The sequence below is a fragment of the Ranitomeya imitator genome, chromosome 5, assembly GCF_032444005.1.
Source record: "Ranitomeya imitator isolate aRanImi1 chromosome 5, aRanImi1.pri, whole genome shotgun sequence".
NCBI lineage: Eukaryota > Metazoa > Chordata > Amphibia > Anura > Dendrobatidae > Ranitomeya > Ranitomeya imitator.
This window is the reverse complement of record NC_091286.1, coordinates 441,904,433-441,928,533: the sequence shown is the minus strand read 5'-3', so window position 1 is coordinate 441,928,533 and position 24,101 is coordinate 441,904,433. Positions and strand designations below refer to the sequence as shown.

General features: G+C 40.4%; 1 protein-coding gene across 1 annotated transcript in view; it reads left to right on the top strand.

Annotated features, from left to right (window-relative positions):
- The window catches only part of LOC138638125 (probable cation-transporting ATPase 13A4), a 234,021-nt gene that overhangs the window by 115,164 nt on the left and 94,756 nt on the right, over positions 1-24,101 (top strand). The window contains exons 11-18 of the mRNA XM_069727154.1: positions 421-578; positions 3,147-3,335; positions 9,618-9,679; positions 10,341-10,491; positions 12,944-13,030; positions 15,941-16,097; positions 22,367-22,484; positions 22,618-22,742. Coding sequence (XP_069583255.1) covers positions 421-578; positions 3,147-3,335; positions 9,618-9,679; positions 10,341-10,491; positions 12,944-13,030; positions 15,941-16,097; positions 22,367-22,484; positions 22,618-22,742 — 1,047 coding nt within the window. The remainder of the gene's footprint in view (positions 1-420; positions 579-3,146; positions 3,336-9,617; positions 9,680-10,340; positions 10,492-12,943; positions 13,031-15,940; positions 16,098-22,366; positions 22,485-22,617; positions 22,743-24,101) is intronic.

Sequence of the window (24,101 nt, the reverse complement as noted above, 5' to 3'; positions counted from 1 at the left end):
TATCTACTTGACACAATAACATCTGTACATTGCATTACTCAGTATGACAGCATTATAAAACACATCAAACATTCATGGCATTGCACATTATCCCATATCAGATATACCAGCTTTGCAGGGACATGGGCAAGGAGTATGGGTCATGAACTAGCCTCCGTCCCCCCCTCTACAAGGTGCACGCTCAATTCTTGAACCACTCAATATAACCTATGCGACCACATGCCATAAATTTGTTATGTGCTAATCATTGGGTTAAGGCTTAAGAAAACTACTATTTAAGTAGACTTGTCAATGACATAAAATGAACAGCAACAAATTGTATTATAGGTATCCAGTTGTATGAGCAGGATTTACGGAATGTATAAACTCTTGAAGTAATTCTCTATTTTTAATTACGGTAACATTCTTTTCATATTTTAGGATTCAATACAGCAAAAGGTGATCTGGTCAGGTCTATCCTCTACCCCAAACCAGTAAACTTTAAACTTCACAGAGATGCAATCAGATTTTTACTGGGGCTTGTGGCAGTTACAGTGATTGGAGTGATTTACACACCTATTGTCTATACAAAAAATGGAGTAAGTTGTTTTTCAGTTTTGTGATAATAAATTGTTCTAGCAGGTAACAACTAAAAGTTTTTTTCAGATTAAAACAGGTATTCTCAAAGCACTACTGTATGTGCATTCTCAAAAGAACCTTCCATAACAATAAAATTAATGAGGTCAATTCACCAAATTGTTCATGTTGAACTGGGCACACAATGTCGTAGTGGCTGCATAATGGAATCAAATATTTTATTTTTTTGTATCATTCATTGCTGACCAATCATAAGCATTGTGTGAGATATATGACAGGCAGAATTGATCTCCTGGTCTAACCTCCTGCATTAGTCAGTGTGGGGGGAGGGGGTAGTGCAACTGAGTTTATCTGTTTCATATTACATAACCTTACAGAACAGCAGATTAGAGCTATCTGTCAGAGATGAAAAAATAAAATATTTTATTCCATTAGATTTGGAGTTGTTTGACGAAAATTTCATACACTTAAAATTGTCTATAAGTTATGGCTTTATACCTTGCAAAGTGAACAGTCCCCACCATAAGTAGGATTCAGAGCAGATCTCATAATCACAGATCTCACTTAGCTATGTGCTTGTTCAAATGCCCTGTTATTACTATATCAATACGATGATAACATTATGGACCCATAAAAAGCCACTGATGGCTGAACAGCAGAGCTTGTGCTGAGCTTAATTCTTCATGCACAGACAGACCCCGTATAACTCTTGCGAGGATAGCATCACAATCATCATTGTGGCTGCCTGCTCTCCTGACCTGAGCTTGACAGCTGCATAGAAATATATAATTCTATCATGTTCAGGTTAGGAGAGGTGCTGGGCCAGTCCCTGCACTTTGATGCGATCATGGCACGAGTTTTATGGTCGTCTGTCGGCGCCCTTATACTAATAATACAGCTAAATTACTCACCAGAACCATCACTCAAGAACGAGTGCCCGCCCTGTCAGAATGTAGGAAGTGAAAAAAACTGGAAAATTCTCTGCTGTTCAAGAGACAACTTGAGAATGCTCCTTTAAAGGGAACCTGTCACCTGAATTTGGCGGGACTGGTTTTGGGTCATATGGGCGGAGTTTTTGGGTGTTTGATTCACCCTTTCCTTACCCGCTGGCTGCATGCTGGCTGCAATATTGGATTGAAGTTCATTCTCTGTCCTCCATAGTACACGCCTGCACAAGGCAAGATTGCTTTGCGCAGGCGTGTACTATGGAGGACAGAGAATGAACTTCAATCCAATATTGCAGCCAGCATGCAGCCAGCGGGTAAGGAAAGGGTGAATCAAACACCCGAAAACTCCGCCCATATGACCCAAAACCATTCCCGCCAAATTCAGGTGACAGAGTCCCTTTAAGCAGAAACTCCTTCTGAAAAGGAATTTCCCATTTTAGTTATGCAACAGTATAATTTTAGTTTGACCAAACATACGGAGTTTTACACTATTTTTACTTACATTCATGGCGCATTTTTCGAGATCCTATGTTGCTCTCTACTTGGTTGTAGATGAAGACGTTTGTGCATGACATAACAAAACAAATATCATTGTTGTCAGGACATTCTATGGATTTTGCGTAGAATTTTCTCTTAATATCAATTCTGGGGTTACTAATAAAAGAATTTCTATATTGGCTATCAGTATTATGATGATACATGGTAGAGCCATGATTAGTGTTGAGCATTCCGATACCGCAAGTATCGGGTATCGGCCGATATTTGCGGTATCGGAATTCCGATACCGAGATCCGATATTTTTGTGATATCGGGTATCGGTATCGAATCAATAGGGATGTGGAAAATAAAGAATTAAAATAAAAAATATTGATATGCTCACCTCTCCGGCGGCCCCTGGACTTCACGCTGCTATCCGGGAGGCTTCTTTGTTTAAAAAGCGCGCCTTTCGGACCTGTGAATGACGTCCCGGCTTCTGATTGGTCGCGTGCCGCCCATGTGACCGGCACGCGGCCAATCAGAAGCCGCGACGTCATTCTCATTCACAAAACTGCTAATTATAGGAATTGAGGACCTGCGAATGACGTCGCGGCCTCTGATTGGTCGCGTGCCGGTCACATGGGCGGCACGCGACCAATCAGAAGCCGGGACGTCATTCACAGGTCCGAAAGGCGCGCTTTTTAAACAAAGAAGCCTCCCGGTTAGCAGTGTGAAGTCCAGGGGCCGCCGGAGAGGTGAGCATATCAATATTTTTTATTTTAATTCTTTATTTTACAAATCCCTATGGATCCCAGGGCCTGAAGGAGAGTTTCCTCTCCTTCAGACCCTGGGAACCATGAGAATACCTTCCGATACTTGATGTCCCATTGACTTGTATTGGTATCGGATATCGGTATCGGCGATATCCGATATTTTTCGGGTATCGGCCGATACTATCCGATACCGATACTTTCAAGTATCGGACGGTATCGCTCAACACTAGCCATGATATTTAGTATCTTATCATCCATTAGTGGTTTTGTAGCCATAAAGTCTTATACACTTATTATGTGAATTATGATGTACTATAAGTATAAGATATTTTTTAAATATTTTAATACATTCAATCTCATGTTTATGATTTAGGCTTCCATATCAGACACTGTCCTCTGGACATTCCTTATCATTACTGTCAGCATTCCTGCAGCTCTGCCAGCAGCTGTCCAAGTCTGTATACTGTATTCCCAAACTAGGCTTCAGAGGAATGGCATATTTTGTCTAAGTGCACAGAGGATTAATATGTGCGGACAACTAAATATCATTTGTTTTGATAAGGTAAATAAATTATCATTATGTTATTTGCTGTCTAATTATTTTATTATTAAAAATATAATTAAAAAAATATTAAAAAAATAATCTGTTCATCAATGCTTTTATGCCAGAATTCTAGCATAAAAAACTTTGAATAATCGTAATATGCGTGCTCAACCCAAGGATGTTTGAAATTTGAGGAGGGGGTGACCACACTTGTCAAATTTATAATGAGCGGCAGCCAGGGCCTGTTTTAGACAAAGTGGGACCCTAGGCAAAAGTTTAAAATGAGGCCCCCAATGCTCACATATTGCCCCATGACACTCAAATATTTTGGCTTTATTTACATGCGCTGAGTTCAGGCCGTTCAATGAGTGTGATCGACAATATTGAAGTAGTTTGGCTCTTGTTTCTTGGCCTCTTTACAATGGCTAATGAAGAATGATGGGGGACAGAATACTAGTAGATCAATCTATCCCCATACAGTATCATGTTATAAGCAGCAGGCCATTGAGTCGGAGTCGGCTCTGACTCCTTAAATACAGTATATAATACATTGGGTGCAGGATGTGATGTAATTTTTTCATAGTAATTTGGGAAAGTTATTAAATGTCCTATAAATGTCTGTTCTGTTCCTGATCTAAGGATCTTGGCTTTTAGCTGAGATCAATCTGTGCAGCAATTAATATACATGCTCAGTAGGGGGCAGTGCTGTGGAGTCGGGAGTTAGGGAATTTGAGGAGTCGGAGTTGGACAGCAGAGGGAAGCATGACATGCTCTAAAATGTCTTGGTAGACAGCTGCGCTGACTTTGGTCTTGATAAAACACAGTGGATCTACACCAGCAGATGACATGGCTCCCGAAACCATCATTGATTGTGGATATTTCACACTAGACCTTGGAAATCAAGATCCCAGAGTCTAGAAGAAGAGTGGAGAGGCCACAATCCAAGCTGCTTGAGGTCTAGTGTAAAGTTTCAACAATCCGTGATGGTTTGGGGAGCCATGTCATCTGCTGGTGTAAATCCACTGTGTTTTATCAAGACCAAAGTCAGCACAGCAGTCTACTAGGAAATTTTAGAGCACTTCATGCTTCCCTCTGCAGACAAGCTTTTTGGAGATGGACATTTAATTCTCCAGCAGGACTTGGCACCTGTCCACACTGCCAAAAGTACCAACACCTGGTTTAAAAACAACAGTATCTCTGTGCTTGATTGGCCAGCAATCTCATCTGACGTTAACCCCATAGATTATCTACAGGGTGTAGTAAAGAGGAAGATGAGAGACAGCAGATCCCACAATGCAGTAGAGCGGAAGGCTGCTATCAAAGCAACCTGGGCTTCCATAACACCTCAGCAGTACCACAGGTTGATCGCCTCCATGCCACACCACATTGATGCAGTAATTTATGCCAAAGGATCCCCGACCAAGTATTGAGTGCATTTACTGAATGCACATTTCAGTAGGCCAACATTTTGGATTTTAAAATCATTTTTTTCAAGCTGGTGTTATAAAGTATTCTAATTTACTGAGATAATGACTTTTGGGTTTTCATTGGCTGTAAGCCATAATCATCAACATTAACAGAAATAAACACTTGAAATGGATCACTCTGTTTGTAATGACTCTATATAAGATATGAGTTTCACTTTTTGTATTAAAGAACTGAAATAATTTAACGTTTTGGTGATATTCTAATTTTGTGAGATGCACCTGTATATTCAAGTTAGAATAATGTAAAAAATGTTTTATATAAACAAAAAAACTTCCTTCTCACCCCCAATGGCAGTGGTCTTTATTGTCCTTTCTCATTCTCGGGTCCTCTACCAGAGACCTGGGAGTTTGAGAGTTCTGTGCACGATCTTAGCTGTTCCCAGTATTGCGCTTTTCTGAACAGAGAGCTCAAATGTTGCTCCTGGGATCTGTTATATACATATATACCACACATTAATATATAATACATGCTTATACACACACATGTACATGGCACACACTTATACTCACACATACATGGTACACACTTATATATACACACACATGCATGGCACACACCTATACACACACACACAGTACATGGCACACACGTATACACACGTACATTGTTCACACTTACACAACTATCTCTACCCTCTCCTAGTGTATCCTCACCCATCCCCTGCAGACTGTGAGCCCTCGCAGGCAGGGTCCTCCCTCGTTATGTACCTGTGTGCCTTGTTTTTTGCCCATGTTTAATGTATTTGTCTATATTTGCCCCGTATTCACATGTAAAGCGCCATGGAATAAATGGTGCTATAAAAATGTATAATAATAATAAAAAAAGCTCACACATATATACATGGCACACACATATACACACACACACATACATGGCATGCACTTATACACACACATACATGGCACACACTTATACACACACATACATGGCACGCACTTATACATACACACACGTACATGGAGTGCACCTATACACAAACACTTCTAAAATAGCTCAACAGAGATAGTAGTGCCATTATCAATCATTACATATATTTAAATATCATATATTCATTATGATACCAATATGTAGGACTATAAAGTGGACTGATTGTCATGTTACCTCCATATACTGTATAGTATGCCAAACATGTATGTTTATTGATCAGTTACTTGAACAATGTTTTTTTGCAAACACAATTTTTATAGCCCAAAGAGTTAAATTGTGCTGATATTAAAATAAGTCTGATTTGTCTGATTTGACTTAGACATATATAAGAGAATTACGTGAAATTTTATAAGTAATGACCAGATGTGATGTTATATTTGCCATTTACAAGGGTTTTTTGTGGTGTTTTTAATGTGTTCTAAAAAATAAAGTAACAAGCTATGAGCTAGGCCTCTACAACTAGTCATACAAATTCTACATATGCTGTCTTAAATCAGCAATTTTGGTGAGTTTAGCTGATCCTTTGTAGCTCTTTAGAGCTAACAGTTCAGACATTGATGGACAAATAACCATGTTGGTGCATGTCACGAATCGGGGTGACTTTGGCCAGCACACGGCTATCACATGTGCAGGGAGGCTTATCTTAGTTATCCAACCACTGCTAACATGTGATGAAAACACAAACAAGGCTATTGACCTATCAATTTACCGCAAGGGCTTATTTTAGTTATCCCACTGCTGCTACAAAATATCATGAACTGCAGGGATATATGTATATCCCGTTTTCCAGCCTCGCTTTGGAACTTGCAGCTCTCTGGCACCCCCCCTTACCCTCAGGTCAGTCAGGGAACTACACCTAGGACAATTATTCACCGGATGGGCCGCTTCACTGTGGACTGGCTAGCAGGCACGCTGCAGCAAGGGAATTGTAAATGCTCAGGCCGCAACCAGACAGTAGCTTATAAAGCCCTGTTCCATTGCTGCCAGCTGTACCCACCTAGCCCAGAACACACTTCGCTGCCACCAGCTCAGATTTCTCCACAGAGGGCTTCAGAGCCAACCCAAATTAGTAGCGTAATTAACTTCAGAAGACTTAGGGTACATTTTAGAGCAAGAAAAATGAAGCTAGTAATTATTATATTTTACTCCATAAAAGATTTGGCAGTGCTTAGAAAAGGTATATAAGATACAATATGAGACCATTTAAAGTATGTACAGCAATTATAAAAAAAACAGGGATTAAAACAGAAAGTAACACTCACATGTGCTCAGATCATTTCAGCTAACCATGCTGGTGGGTGAAGCCAAATGTCCCAGTTCATCAGAGGGCCTTCTTGGTGTGCAGTCCCAGGCAAGAATGAAGGTTGGGTTGAGTGCCGAGCCTTATACTTGCAGGCTTGTGACATCACTAATGGGTCTGGTTTACTTGCACCCTCCCCTCTCCTCAAAGTTACAGATTTTACCAGCAATACTTATAATTCTCATAACTTGGCTCGAGAATCTAGCAGCCTCACAACACACACATCATTCCTCTTATTTTGGAATTAGCTATTCAATGATACCAAATTTGTACTAGTTGTTCCACACAGTTCAGGAGAAATCTGCACTTTGTACTGATTGCGTTTAGCTGCTAGCGCTTACAGTGATTGACAGATCTACCATTGGAAATTCGCAATATGTACTCCTTATTTTTCTAGCCCAAATCAGTGGCCCAATATCTCACCATAATAGAGCAAAGAACCTCATGTCTTTTGAGAGAGACTATACCAGTTTCAGCTGGTACCAGATGGGAGAATTGTCTATTACAACTACAGGGGGCCATAAACTTTCTTGTGGGGAGAGGGAATGAGAGGTTTAGGATTCACACACACACAGCAGCAGAAGCGAAGAGAGAGGGGTTAGACTAGCCTGCGGTGTGTGTGACAACAAGGAAAACTAATTGATATTTATACACTCTTTCATACATTAACGTGACAGTGCAGCCACCTCGAATCAATGGGCACTAAACAATTATCCAATATCAGTAAGTCATTTCAGTAATTTTTCAAAAGCACAATTTAATTTCTTAGATACTCAATAATGTTCCTCAAAGTGTTTTTTTTTTTTTTACTGTACTCACCTTTCTCCCTCATATCAGTGGCATAGGTCATCTTGTCTACATACAGGCCTTCTTGCCACTCTGGCATTTGGCAACCCAAAAGGAAAACATTTCTTATAAAGCTGAGTGCCTGTTTTTAGACAGTGTTTTGATCAATCTGGTCATGCCTATTTTTCTAACTTGCTATCACCCTTCTCCTTTGACCTGTCTGCCTGCCATACGAACCTCTTGAAGAATCTGCTGCTGACGGCCATCTGCGCATCAGTAAAGATGATAACTCAGTGGCGGTAGACACAGACTGCAGGCACTGGCAATGAAGAGTATTTCTTGCTAAGGCTAGTTTCACATTTGCGTTAAAAAAGCAGCGTTTTTAACGCAAACTCATGTGGTGCAAAAAACGCATGTAAACACGTTCAAACGCTGCGTTTTTTAGACACATGCATTTTTGCATGTGGTAAATAAAAACGTGGCATTTTGAAGCGTTTAAATGCGTTTTTTCCTGCATTTGCGTTTTTTGAAACACATGATGAGAAGTGTGTGACAGATGCCAATCATCAAAATCAACTAGAAAACCCACTATAAACAGAAATAGCTAGGGTTAGGGTTAGGGTTAGGATCCCTAGGGTTAGGATTAGGATCCCTAGTAGCCCTAGGGATCCTAACCCTAACCCTTACCCTAACCCTAGGGATCCTAACCCTAACCCTAACCCTAGGGATCCTAACCCTAACCCTAACCCTAGGGATCCTAACCCTAACCCTAACCCTAGGGATCCTAACCCTAACCCTAACCCTAAGCCTAACCCTAACCATAGGGATCCTAACCCTAACCCTAACCCTAGGGATCCTAACCCTAACCCCAACCCTAACCCTAGGGATCCTAACCCTAGGGATCCTAACCCTAACCCTAACCCTAGGGATCCTAACCCTAACCCTATCCCTAGGGACCCTAACCCTAACCCTAGGGATCCTAACCCTAACCCTAACACTTAGGGTTAGGGTTATGATCCTATCCCTTAGGGTTAGGGCTAGGGTTAGGCTTAGGATCCCTAGGGTTAGGGTTAGGGTTAGGGTTGGGGGGGTGGCTTATCAGTGTGTATTCTTGTGTTTTTCTATTGAAACGCATGCATTTAAAAACGCATGCAAACGCATGTGCTTAAAAAGGAATGCGTTTACATAGACAGCAATACATTTTTTTGCCACAAAAAACACCGCTAGAAATTACTACAGGTTGCATTTCTGCAACAAAATGTAAGCATAGAAACGACGCATGCGTCGGCAAAACGCGGCAAAAAGCATACAAAAAAACGCATGCGTTTTTAATGTTAAGTATAGAAAAAAAAGCATGCGTTTTTTTGCGCTAAACCGCAGCGGCAAAAAACACAAATGTGAAACCAGCCTAAGATGGAGAGTGACTCTGGAAGTAGACTACACTGAGCATATGTCATAATACCTGACTGGCGAATGCTCACTACTAAATGCAATAGACCAGCCTTAAAAATCTGAAAGCAGTAATGGCATTCTATTTGAGACTACACTAGGCAAGCTTGAGATTACAAATGGAGTATCATCAGAATTAGAACCAGTACTGATAGCCAAAAGTTAGGTGGAGAATAGTGGCAATTTCTAATTTCAATAAATGTTAAAAATGCTAATTTTCATACCAATTAAATGTTTTTGAGCTATGGTTTTGATTGTCGTCCTGCTTTTTTAAAAAAAAAAACTTTTGCGACTACCCTTTATCAGATATCCATGAACATTTTTATAATTCATAATGATTTTTTATACAGACAGGCACTTTAACAGAAGATGGAATGGAATTATGGGGTATTGTTCCTTCTGATAAGAGAAGGTAAGTTTACTCTGCATAATAGGACATAAATTAACAATATATGTTTTTGAGTAAGTGGGAGAAGAAAAGAGAAAAAGGGCAAAATAGAGAAAAAGTCCATCTATAGAATTAGAGTATGACAATACACAATCCACATCATTCATTGGTGGAAATATTTTCTCAGTACCCACATTAGAGATATATTCTGATTGACCTTGATCAATTTTGCTAAATTTTCATCGATTAAACACATTAACAGTATATCAGGCCACTCAATATCACTTCTTTAGCTATGAGGGTGAATGTCCACTGCCTAACGCCTAACACTTAACATCATGAGTCCCATTCTCTCATCATCTGTTTTTTCCCAACCATTGAGCCTTGTGGTCTGAGCCTAATAAAACTAATAGAAATAATATACTAATAGAATGTGAATGTGGAACAGCTCAGAAATCAGAAATAGCCATATTGGGTCAGTATTGGGAAGTGTTTACATCATTAAAATTTCTTTGGAAAAAAATGGAGATGACTAGCCTGGACTGAAATAAATACATTTTTCCTGTTCTTTGACGTTCAAAACGCAGAAGTTATTTTAGATTAACAATCATTTTTGAGTGATTTAATGCAACATTTTACGTTATGTCTAAAATATTTTCATGATAACATTTGAATTGTCTTGCAGCTTCCAAGAAGTTTATTTATTTACACCAGGGAGTAGCTTGCCATGGAGTCCGGTTCTAGTAGGAATGGTCAGTTGTCATTCATTAATTTTCCTGGATGGCAAAATACAGGGAGACCCACTGGACCTGAAAATGTTCGAGGGTACAGGCTGGGTATGTTCTCTACAACAAAAATTCAGTTTCTGAAAATGTTCTTATAGACGCCTCTCCATTACTAACCCATGGGTTTGATGTCACCAGACAATGCAAAGGTGACATCAACATCAACCCCACAAATATTACCCCACTTGCCACCGCTACAGGGCAAGTGGGAAGAGCTGGGAAAAGCACCATAATTGGTGCATCTAATTGATGCACCTTTTCTGGGCGGATGCAAGCTGCTAGTTTTAGGCAGGGGGTCAATATCCATGTCTCCTAACCAGCCTGAGAATACCAGCCCAGAGCTGTCTTCTTTAGCAAGGCTGGTTGCAAAATATTTAAATTTATCAATGTAAAAAAACAGCGTGGGGACCGCTGTATTCTTGATAACCAGCCTTGCTCACACTGACAGCTGAGGATTTCAGCCCGCAGCTGTCAGTTTTGCCTGGCTGGTTGTCAAAAATATAGGGGAACACACTCCCTTTTTTAATTATATATTTATTTATAGCACAGTCGATGGCTAATGAATACTCCCATAAGCCGCTGCCTGCTCTCACTGTTTTTAGCAGCTGCAGATGTAGGCTGATAGGAGTAATGGTCCTTTCAGCTGCCGCCTACAATCACTGTTATCACTTGAATCTAAAGGTACCTTCACACTAAACGACGCTGCAGCGATACCGACAACGATCCGGATCGCTGCAGCGTCGCTGTTTGGTAGCTGGAGAGCTGTCACACAGACAGTTCTCCAGCGACCAACGATGCCGGTAACCAGGGTAAATATCGGGTTACTAAGCGCAGGGCCGCGCTTAGTAACCCAATGTTTACCCTGGTTATCATCCTAAAAGTAAAAAAAACAAACGCTTCATACTTAACTTCGGCTGTCTGTCCCCCGGCGCTGTGCTTCTCTGTACTGGCTGTGAGCACAGCGGCCGGAAAGCAGAGTGGTGACGTCACCGTTCTGCTTTCCGGCTGCTGTGTTCACAGTGAGTGCAGGAAAGCACAGCGCCGGGGACAGACAGCTGAAGGTAAGTATGAAGCGTTTGTTTTTTTTACTTTTACGATGGTATCCAGGGTAAACATCGGGTTACTAAGCGCGGCCCTGCGCTTAGTAACCCGATGTTTACCCTGGTTACCAGCGAAGACATCGCTGAATCGGTGTCACACACGCCGATTCAGCGATGTCTGCGGGAGAGCCAGCGACCAAAGAAAGTTCTGGCCCTCTAGCCCCGACCAACGACATCACAGCAGGATTCTGATCGCTGCTGCGTGTCAAACTGAACGATATCGCTAGCGAGGACGCTGCAACGTCACAGATCGCTAGCAATATCGTTTAGTGTGAAGGCACCTTTACTCTCGTCATTCTCCCCTGCTCACTCTGATTGCCGGCAGAGCAGGGGAGAATTATAAGAGCCATCTTCAGCGCCTGGTGCCAGATAACAGCACTAGCTGTACCGCTACTTCCCAGGCGCCGGTGTGTATCATACTAATAACACATGGATATCATCCGTGTGTCATCAGTGTGCAGGATGTTTTGTGGCTGTTCTAAAATGAACATGTATTTTGACCGCGGCTGTACAGTCTGTGGAACCACAATGACATGGGCACAGACCCATTCACATGAATGGGTATACTGGTGTAAGTATGTCCGGTACATGTGAAAACTGTCACCACATGTATCGGACACATTGATGTCTGAAAAAGGCCAAAGGAGGAGTTTGGGTGTAATGGTCTCTAAGCAGTGCCAAGTGGGAGCTCCTACTTATAGCGCTGCTTAGGGCACATTACATCAGTACAACCCCCATACATACACTGGTCCTGTGGATTTTAGACATAGAGGACTTCTATGTGGCATCTAAACAAAGACTCAGGAAAGTCGAAAGGTCTCACATTCATTGTCACCTGAAGCACTGAATATTTCTATGCATTGATAATAGGTAATAGCTACTTGCTTCAATAAACAAATCACTAACAATTGGGATAGTACAGTGAAGTTCATTTCTATGTATGATGGGGCTGCACCTCTGTCTACTAGCACCTCTAATCACCAGATGATTGAGTGCACTCCAGTTTGAAGAATTTGAATTCCATTATGACAGTTTTTAGGAAGGGAAAAAATATTCTGTAAAATGCAAATTTTTTTCGATTTTAAAAAGGGACACAAAATGGATCCAAGGTTTCCCTGGATCAGTTGCATCAAGTATGAATTTTGAAAATGTATTTTATTCGCCTGCCCCTAAACATAGAACATACAGTGCAAAGTAGTGCCTGAATGCAAGCATTCAGTAGCCTTACTATGTAAAAACATGCTATCTTTTTTGCAAAATTCCTGTTTCATAATTACTGCTTTTTACATTTCTGCATGCTTTTTTACGTTCATAAAAAAATTAGATTACAAATAATATGTGCACAGTTTATACTATGCACATATTAATAATATGTGATCATTGTGGCTAATTAATTTGTTTAGGTTTTACAAGATACTGACATGAAAACCAAAGAAGATGAGGACTCGCAGTCATATAAAATTGTTAATCCTGGATTTGATTCTGAAAAGGTAAATTCTCCAGAACGCACCTTGTTCAAACATGTTCTTCTACTGCATATAGTTTAGCAAATGTACATATAGCAGTATGATATATAATTGTTTCTTATTCGTAGTTCTATACTATGTTGATGATTTTATATAAAATGTAATTATTATTTAGATATTTTAAACAATGGTGCTGATTAATAAATGCAATAGGTAATCAGTATTATTCCTACTGGGATCCACGGGCTTTCAGTCATAGACACGTGGCTTCAGTCATCATGAGAGATGGTGGCTGAAGCCAAACTCCGGCACTGACTGACAGTTGGCTCTGTACTGATGCACTGAAGAGCTAGCTGTCAGTGTCGGGGTGCAGTTTCAGTTGCCTGTCACTATGGATTGAGCAGTGACTGAAGCCGCACCGGCAGCACCTCTATATGACTGAAAGCCCGAGATTGTGGGGGAGGAATAAAGTAAATATCCTCTTGCTAGCTGGGCTTTCAGTACGATGGCCGCACAGCTTCAGAACACTATAAACCTGTAGATTAACCCCATATCTGCAGGTTACTGGTGCTTTTTTTTTTTTTTACAACAAATGTTCCTTTTAAAATAAATTTAAATTCATTGTAGCAGCTCGTACTGGATGATATACTTGGAGCATGTTTAGACACTTGCATTTAAATTTATACAACCTGTTGGTGATCTTTTTTGCATCCTAATATTTGACACATTTTAATAAATGTCCTTTCTTAGCCAACCAATTCACGCTCTCTGGGTGATTAAAAATTAAAAATTGACAGCAATCACTCTTTTGGATATAATAATATATAATATATTACAAATAGGTCTAAAGCTTTTTCTACCAGAATCATAAAATCTGTAATCTGTTTCTGAAATATATATATAAATTGTCTGGCTGGTGTTATAAGCGGCATGGTGGCTCAGTGGGTAGCACTGCAGCCTTGAAGCACTGGGGTCCTGGGTTCAAATCCCACAAAGGACAATATCTGCAAGGAGTTTGTATGTTCTCCCTGTGTTTTTATGGGTTTCCTCTGGGTAATCCAGTTTCCTTCCACATTCCAAAGACATAGTGATAGGGAATTTAGATTGTGAGCCCCATCAGGGACAGTGATGATAATGTGTGCAAAACTACATTGCTCAAAAAAATAAAGGAACACTAAAATACCACATTCTAGATATCACTGAATTAAATATTTCAGTTGCAAATCTTTATTCAGTACATAGTGGAATGTTTTGAGAACAATAAAACATAAAAATTTTGTAAATCAAAATGAATATCCCACAGAGGTCTGTATTTGGAATGATGCTCAAAATCAAAGTGGAAAAACAAATTACAGGCTGATCCAACTTCATTGGAAATGCCTCAAGACAAGGAAATGATGTTCTGTTATGTTTGTGTGGCCTCCACATGCCTGTATCACCTCCCTACAATGCCTCGGCATGCTCCTAATGAGGCGGCAGATAGTCTACTGAGGGATCTCCTTCCAGACTTGGACTAAAGCATCCGCCAACTCCTGGACAGTCTGTGGTGCAATGTGACATTGGTGGATGGTGCGAGACATGATGTCCCAGATGTGTTCAATCGGATTCAGGTCTGGGGAACTGGCGGGCCAGTCCATAGCTTCAATGCCTTCATCTTGCAGGAACTGCTGACACACTCCAGCCACATGAGGTGTGGCATTCTCCTGCAATAGGAGGAAGCCAAGGCCAACCGCACCAGCATATGGTCTCACAAGGCATCTGAGGATCTCATCTCGGTACCTAATGGCAGTCAGGCTACCTCTGGCGAGCCCATGGAGGGCTGTGCGGCCCTCCAAAGAAATGCTACCCCACACCATTACTGACCTACTGTCAAACCGGTCATCCTAAAGTATGTTGCAGTCAGCAGATTGCTCTCCACAGCGTCTCCAGGCTCTGTCACGTCTGTCACATGTGCTCAGTGTGAACCTGCTTTCATCTGTGAAGAGCACAGGGCCCAGTGGCGAATTTGCCAATCCTGGTGTTCTGTGAAAAATACCAAGCGTTCTGTACGGTGTTGGGCTGTGAGCACAACCCCCATCTGTGGACGTCGGGCACTCAGACCATCCTCATGGAGTTGGTTTCTAACCGTTTATGCAGACACATGCACATTTGTGACCTGCTGGAGGTCATTTTGCAGGGCTCTGGCAGCGCTCCTCCTGTTCCTCCTTCCTCAAAGGATGAGGTAGCGATCCTGCTGCTGGATTGTTGCCCTCCTACTTCCCCCTTCACATCTGGTATACTAGCCTGTCTCCTGGTAGCGCCTCCAGCCTCTGGACACTACGCAGACAGACACAGCAAACCTTCTTGCCACAGCTCGCATTGATGTGCCATCCTGGATGAGCTGCACTATTTGAGCCACTTGTGTGGGTTGTAGAGTCCGTCTCATGCTACCACGAGTGTGAAAGCACAACCAACATTCAAAAGTGACCGAAACATCAGCCAGAAAGCATTGCTACTGATATATGGTCTGTGGTCCGCACCTGCAGAACCACTCCTTTATTGAGGGTGTCTTGATAATTGCCAATTATTTCCATCTGTTGTCTATTCCATTTGCACAACAACATGTGAAATTGATTGTCAAACAGTGTTGCTTCCTAAGTGGACAGTTTGATTTTGCAGAAGTTTGATTTACTTGGAGTTATATTCTGTTGTTTTAGTGTTCCCTTTATTTTTTTGAGCAGTGTTTAAAGCACTGCCGAATATCTTAGCGCTATGTAAAAATAAAGATTATTATTATGTCTGAATGCATTTGTTGCATTAACATATGGGTTAGATTAGCACAGTAGACAATATTATTCTACATGTCTACACATGAACCAATAGAACAAACCTGTGAAAACCTTATCGAATATATGAATAACATATTTAGTGACAAAACTGATTATCATCGATCAGGTTCCGGTGGAAGGTATTGCCATCCTGCACCAGTTTCCTTTCTCATCCAGCCTACAGCGCATGTCAGTCATTGTTGAGATCATGGGAGAAGATGAATTTCTCGTTTTTATGAAAGGAGCTCCGGAAATGGTAGAGCACTTTTGCACACCAGACACAGGTATTGTTATAAGAACAAAATAGCCATTGACATCTTTAAACATATTTTTTATATTGCAGTGAATGTACTTTTACAAATTAAAGGAATTTAACTTTCAATAGTTTTTTTTTCTATGCATTTTTACCATTTGGCTTGTGTGGAAGGAAAGTATATACACTATTCTTAAAAGTAGAAAGTTGAGTCCAGCATCGGGAAGAATAAAAAGCCTATTTTATTAGTAACACATTTTTAAAATCTAAAGGTGCAAAAGGTGCAGGTTTTTTACTGATTACACGTTTCAAGCTTTAGACCGAAGTCACACTAAACGTATGAAAAATCGGTCCAAGTCTCCCTGCCGAGAGACTGCACGAGTGTAATGCGAGTGTCATGCGAGTACAATCCGATTTTTCAAACCTAGCATCCAATTTACATCCGAATGCAGTGTGATTGCTATCCGATTGCAATGCGATTTTAATATGAGCTTTTACATACAGCAATTCTGTCATTTACACATCATTTTCAAAGGAAATATTCATCAAAACACACACACATATAATAAATATGTGTGTGTATGTATATATATATCTACTATATAAAGCTGAATGTGTGTGTGTATGTGTGTATGTCCGGGATTGGCATCTGCACCGTCGCAGCTAAAGCCACAAAATTTTGCACAGTCACACGTCTGGACCCCGAGAGCGTCATAGGCTATATTGTGAGGTGAAATTTTAACCCCGCGCGTTCCAATTCACCAACCAGTTTTGCCCCTTTCTACATAATGGAGGAAAAAGTGAAAGGAAAAGTGTTGGAGGCGTCGCAGCTACAGAAACAAAATTTTGCACAGTCACACGTCTGGGCCCTGAGAGCGTCATAGGCTACGTTGTGAGGTGAAATTTTAACCCCGCACTTTCCAATTCACCAAACAATTTTGCCCCTATCTACATAATGGGGAAAAAGTGAAATGAAAAGTGTTGGAGGCGTCGCAGCTACAGCCACAAAATATTGCACAGTCACAGGTCTGGACCCTGAGAGCGTCATAGGCTATGTTGTGAGGTGAAATTTTAATTCCGCGCTTTCCAATTCACCAAACTATATTTCCCCTATCTACATAATGGGGAAAAAGTGAAAGGAAAAGTGTAGGAGGCAAATTGACAGCTGCCAGATGTGAACAAGGGGGACTTAAAGAATGAGAGCGATGGCGCAAAAGAGTATATACCGTACAGTTGCTAAGGTGGGGCCCCGACATGGGATACTCACCACACAAGGGGATATGAACACACACACAAAATGCGCCACACACTACCATGTGCTTGAACACATATACCACCCTCAGCACACATTTCACCACACATACACCAACCTCGCCACATAAAAGTCGAAACACAAAAGTCGCTGCTCAAAACTCGCCACACGCAAAACTCGCCACATGCAAAAACTAGGCTCACGCAAAACTCGCCACAAGTGCAAAACTCACCTCATGGAAAACTCGCCACATGCAAAACTTGCACACGCGGAAAAATTGCCACATGCACAAAATTTGCAACACATGCAAAAGTTGCCTCACACAAAACTTGCACATACTCAAAAGGCACCAGACATAAAACTCACCACGCGCAAAACTCGCCATGCGCAAAACTTGCTGCACACAACTTGCTACACTAACCTGTTACATGCAACTCGACACACAAAAAGTTGCTACACGCATGTTGCCACACAAAACTCATCTCACAAAAGTCGCTACATGCATGTCGCCACACGCAACTCAACACACACAACTTGACAAACGAAACTCGCCCTAAAACACACACAAGTCTGGTATTAGCCTTCAAAAATACAAATCTGATTAATAAGCAGACAAACTACAAGAGCAACAAATGTACCATATAGGAAATACAGCAGCTGTCAGTCACATGACCTGTCTATTATGTGTATGTGTGAGCTAATATATACTGCCAGGGGGAGGGCTTCCTGTTGGCTGGGGATTTATCAGGCTGCCAATTTATCTTACAAATACTGAGGTAAAAATACTGAGCAAATAACGTGTTAACGAGGTCTAATACAGGAGATCACACAGGTATATACTATATACAGGGGAGATGACACACAGATATATACTATATACAGGAGAGATAACACACAGGTATATACTATATAGAGGAGGAGATGACATACAGGTACATACTATATACAGGAGGAGATGACATACAGGTACATACTAAATACAGGAGGAGATGACACACAGGTATATACTATATACAGGAGCAGATTACCTACAGGTATATACTATATACAGGAAGAGATGACATACAGGTATATGCTATATATAGAAGATGACATACAGGTATATACTATATACAGGAGGAGATGACACACAGATATATACTATATACAGGGGAGATGACACACAGGTATATACTATATACAGGAGGAGATGACATACAGGTATATACTATATATAGGAGGAGATGACATACAGGTATATACTACATATAGGAGGAGATGACATACAGGTATATACTATATATAGGAGGAGATGACATACAGGTATATACTATATACAGGGCAGATGACACACAGCAGGTATATACTATATACAGGGGAGATGACATACAGGTATATACTATATACAGGAGATGACATACAGGTGTATACTATATATAAGGGAGATGACAAACATGTATATACTGAGGTGAAAATGAGAGGTGTGAGGTGAAAATGAAAAGGTGTGAGTGCAAAATGAGAGGAGTGAGGGAAAATAGTGTAGTGATCGGAAAATGACAGATGTGAGGTCGAAATGACAAGTGTTAGGGGGGAATGAGAGGAGTGAGGGAGAAAATGAGAGGTGTGAGGGAGAAAATGAGAGATGTGAGGGGAAAATGAGAGGCGTGATGGGAAAATAAGAGAAGTGACGTGCTATAACTAACCACAGATATTTACTATGCCCAGGCAACGCCGGGCTCTTCAGCTAGTATATATATATATATATATATTTAAAGAAAAACAAAGCAGCACAACAAGCAAACAATAAATAGTCCAGGTGCAAAAAGCTCCTCAAAGGCAAAGACCAATCCTCGTATATAAAAGTACAAAAACAGGAGCAGCACACTGTGATCAGTGGAAAAAAAGGAGCTTTTATTTAGCTCATGACAGCGACGTTTCAATTTGGACAAATTAACCGTTTTCAAGGCTTGAACACAGGCTTACATGCGATGATCAGATTGCCTGTATGCAGCATAATTGCTGACTTGCTATGAGCACCAACTACCGGGCGGCGCTCATAACAAAGCGGTAGTGACAACCATAGAGGTCTCTGGGAGACCTCTGGTTGTCATGCCAACCCATTGGAGACCCGATTGCTGAAAGCGCATGTTAAATGCCGCTGTCAGAGTTTTACAGCAGCATTTAACTAGTTAATAGCCGCGGGTGGACTGTGATTCCACCAGTGGCTGTTGCAGGCACATGTCAGCTGTTCGAAAAAGCTGACATGTGCCGGGAAAGATGTGTGCTCACCGCCGTAGCCCACATCAAAGGGAGGGAGTCCGACATCAGCATACATTTACATCCAATGTTGTAAAGGTGTTAAATTTAATGTGAATCTGTCAGCAGTTTTTTCTATATAGTCTGAGAGCTGCATGATGTAGGGGCAGAGACCCTGATTCTAGTGATGTATCACTCACTAGGCTATGTGCTGTTGTTCAAATAAAATCACGTTTTATGAGCAGGAGATTGTCCTAACACTAATAGGCATCTTGTGATTCCTAGTCAACTACTCTGTGTAACCCTGCCCCTAGGCTGATTAGCAGCTTTCTGACAATGTACAGTTTGCACAGAAAGATGGAAATCAGGATTTGAGCTCTGCTGCATCTGTATTATAGAAAACAGTGGTTGTATCAAAATGACAGCATGCAGACAAGCAAGTGACACATTGCTGGAATAGGGTCTATGTCCCTACTCCATTTTGCTCTTGGATTACATACAAAAAACCTCTTGAAAGATTCCCTTTCAATCCACAGAAAAAATGTGTTACTAATAAAATCAGAGTTTTTTTTATCTTCTCCATGCTGGACCCAATTTTCTTCTTTTTGGAACTGTGCGTAATTAGATCATAGACCGAACAGAGAATGCCACAATCCAGGCATGGGTAAGCATTTTTCAAACTACTTCATTTTTAACCCCTTAATGACCTGTGACATGTATATCCATCATAGCTCGCCTCCCCTCTGCCTGAGCCCGCACCTTTTCAGGTGCCTCTAACAGCCACGGGTGTAATCGTGATCCACTCACGGCTGTTAACTAGATAAATGCTGCTGTCAATCTCTGAAAGCAGCTTTTAACTCACGCAAACCAGATGCGCATCATTAGCTCTGCCCATCGGCGCCCCTATCACATAATCACAGGGCACCAATGGGTTTATATGACAACCAGGGGTCTACAGGACTGGTATGCTGAACTGATATGAGCTGCAGCCCTGCTATGTGTAGCCCAAGTGATCCAAAGATCGTAGCTTCTAGTCCCCCAAGGAGACTATTAAAGTAAGTAAACAGTAAAAAAAAAAGTTTTAAAAAATATAAAAAAATTTTAAAAATATAAAAGTTCAAATCACCTCCCATTAGCCCCATTCTAAATAAAACAATAAAAAAATACACGTATTTGGTATCGCCGCAATCAGAGTCGCCGAATCTATCAATATATAAAAAGAATTACGGTAATCTGATTGGCAGAGTTAAATTTTTTAGTGACTGCAACATTGCAACATGTAATAACAGGTGATCAAAACATCATATCTATCCAAAAATGGTATCGATAAAAATGTCAACTTGGCGCTCCAAAAATAAGTCCCACCCAGGTCCAGATGCCAAAAAGACACTACGGGTCTCGGAAAATTTTTATGGAATTTTTTCACCACGTAAATAACTTCTACATGTTTGGAATCTGCAAACTAGTTATGACCTGGGGAATCAAAATCATAGGTCAGTTTTAGAATTGACATGGTAAAAAAAAAACAATTGTGGAATTTCACTTGCAATTTCACCGCTCTTAGAATTGTTTTCCCGTTTTCCAGTACACGATATGGTAAAACCAATAATGTCGTTCAAAAGTAAAACTTGTCCAGCAAAAAAAACAAGCAATCGTATGGCCATATTGACGGAAAAGTAAAAAAGCTATGGCTCTGGGAATGACAAAAGGAAGCACAAAAATGGAAATACTCTTGGTCTTTAAGAGGTTAAGCATGCTGCTCAATCCCATATTGTGCCCTATCTGTTACATAGCTCTCTTATGGCTCTTTAACCTCTCACCTCTCCTGGGATCTAAGCTCTAACCCAAACTGATTTACATGTAATATATTTTTTGTAGATTTCAGCTTAGATTAGGGCAGATTAGTAGGGCTTCAAATAAAGTTGTCAGAAAATCAGGAGCAGAGTGAGAAAGTGGCAAAGATACAGTGCTTCAGCTTTCTAATAAGTGTTGTATCTCACCTCAGTGCTGGATTCATAGCTACACTGCTTAGTACAACTACACAATTATCATTCTCCTAATTCTGAACATGTTCTACACAAAGACAGGAGAGCTGCCATCTCTTATGACTGGTTTTACTGTACATGGGAGACAAAATATTCGCTTGTCTCCAGCCACTCTCTCAGAGAGAACTGAAAATTAAGGACAAAGCCTGCAGAGGCTAAAACTGGTGTAAAATGCAGGTTATAAGACATATGGCAACATGGTGGCTCAGTGAACACTGTGGCTTTGTATTGTTGGGGTCTGCCATGGTTAACATCAGCATGTTGTCTCCATGTTTGCATGGGTTTCCTCTTGGCTACTTTGCACACTCCAAAGAAATACCCAATAGGGAACTTAGATTATGAGTCAAAATGGACAAAGTGATGACTGCGCACTGTGTAATACACTTGTGCTATGTAAGCATAATAAATAAATATATTTCTTATGTTAACGTACATAACACCTCACTTTATAAACTCACCTGAAGTTCCAGATATAATATAAATCCTGTTTTCTTCCAGTTTTATTAGATATATAGCTTTAAGTTTAGTAAATTAAAAAAATCTAAATTCTTACTTTTGCCAATTCTGTATAGATAAATACAATATTAAAGTATTGCATACATTATTTATTTGTCTTCAATATGAACTGTGCAGGCCAATCAAGATCAGATATCATTGTGTAGAAATATCATGGGGCCTTTGACAGTGCAAATTAGTATATGTGAAAATCGATCAGACATAACATTTTTAATGTTAATAGCTCCAAAAGTATATTTTTTTGTTGTGCAGTGCCACTAAATTACCACAGAGAACTTGAACATTATACTTTACAAGGTTTCCGAGTGATTGCGCTGGCATACAAGACGCTGGCTACAAATAATGCCCAGATCATAGAAAGCTTAGAAAGGTAAAGTAATACAATGCGAGTAATTATAAGCTTTTTATGTTTGTCAGATATGATCATCGTCTTAATATTATCAGTACCTTCCATACCATTTTATTTATTTATTTACTCATTCATTCTTATTATGTTTTCTAAGGGAAGAAGTAGAGTCTGATTTAGTGTTTCTTGGATTTCTTATAATGGAAAATAAACTAAAACCTGAGACAAAACTGGTGATTCAGGAACTTACGGAAGCAAAAATAAGGACTGTCATGATAACTGGTACATTTGTATTTTACTACTACAAATCTATATTATAAGATATATTATAAGAATGGCTCATTATTTTATGTGATTGGCTTGAAGAAGTGTCACTGTGGTGCCATTGAATATTACATTATGTAATATTTGGAATTTATCCAATGTGTTATCTACTGAAGCAAATAATATACACTGTGTTCCAAATGATTATGCAAATTGGATTCAAGTGTCATAAAGATTTAATTGTTTTGTTTTTCAAATAAACTCATGGACTGTATTGTGTCTCAGGGCACAATGGATCACTGAAATCAATCTTAAACACATGTGATAATTAGTTTTCCATGTGATTCTAATTAAAGGAAAACTACTTAAAAATGATGCTCCACATTATTAAGCAGGCCACAGTTTTCAAGTAACATGGGAAACAAAAATGATCTCTCTGCTGCCAAAAAGCATCAAATAGTGCAATGCCTTGATCAAGGGATGAAAACATTAGATATTTCTTGAAAACTTAAGTGTGACCATCGTACTGTTAAGAAATTTGTAGCTGCATCTGAGCACAGACATGTTCGTGCTGATAAAGGCATAATGAGGAAGGTTTCTGCCAGGCAAGTTCATCAGATTAAGAGAGCAGCTGCTAAAAAGCCATTAAAAAAACAGCAAACAGATATTTGAAGCTGCTGGTGCCTCTGGAGTCCCTCAAACCTCAAGGTGTAGGAACATTCAAAGGCTTACAATGGTTTATAAATCTACTATTCGTCCACCCCTAAACAGTGTTCACAAGCAGAAATGGTTGCAGTGGGCCCAGACATACATGAAGACTAATTTTCAAACAGTCTTGTTTACTAATGAGTGTCCAGCAACCCTGGATGGTCCAGATGGATGGAGTAGTGGATGGTTGGTGGATTGCCACAATGTCCCAACAAGGCTTCAACATCAGCAAGGAGGTGAAGGAGTCATGTTTTGGGCCGGAATCATGGGGAAACAGCTGTTAGGGCCCTTAAAGGTTCCTAAAGGTGTGAAAATGACCTCTGCAAAGTATATAGAGTTTCTGACTGACAACTCTCTTCCATGGTATAAAAAGCAGAAACATGCCTTCAGGAGCAAAATCAACTTCATGCATGACAATGCACCATCTCATGCTGCAAAGAATATCTCTGAGTCACTGGCTGCCATGGGCATAAGAGGAGATAAACTCATGGGGTGGCCACCATCTTCCCTTGACCTCAACCCTATAGAGAACCTTTGGAGTATCATGAATCAAAAGATCTATGAGGGAGGGAGGCAGTTCACATCAAAACAGCAGCTCTGGGAGGCTATTCTGACTTCATGCAAAGAAATACAAGCAGAAACTCTCCAAAAACCCACAAGTTCAATGGA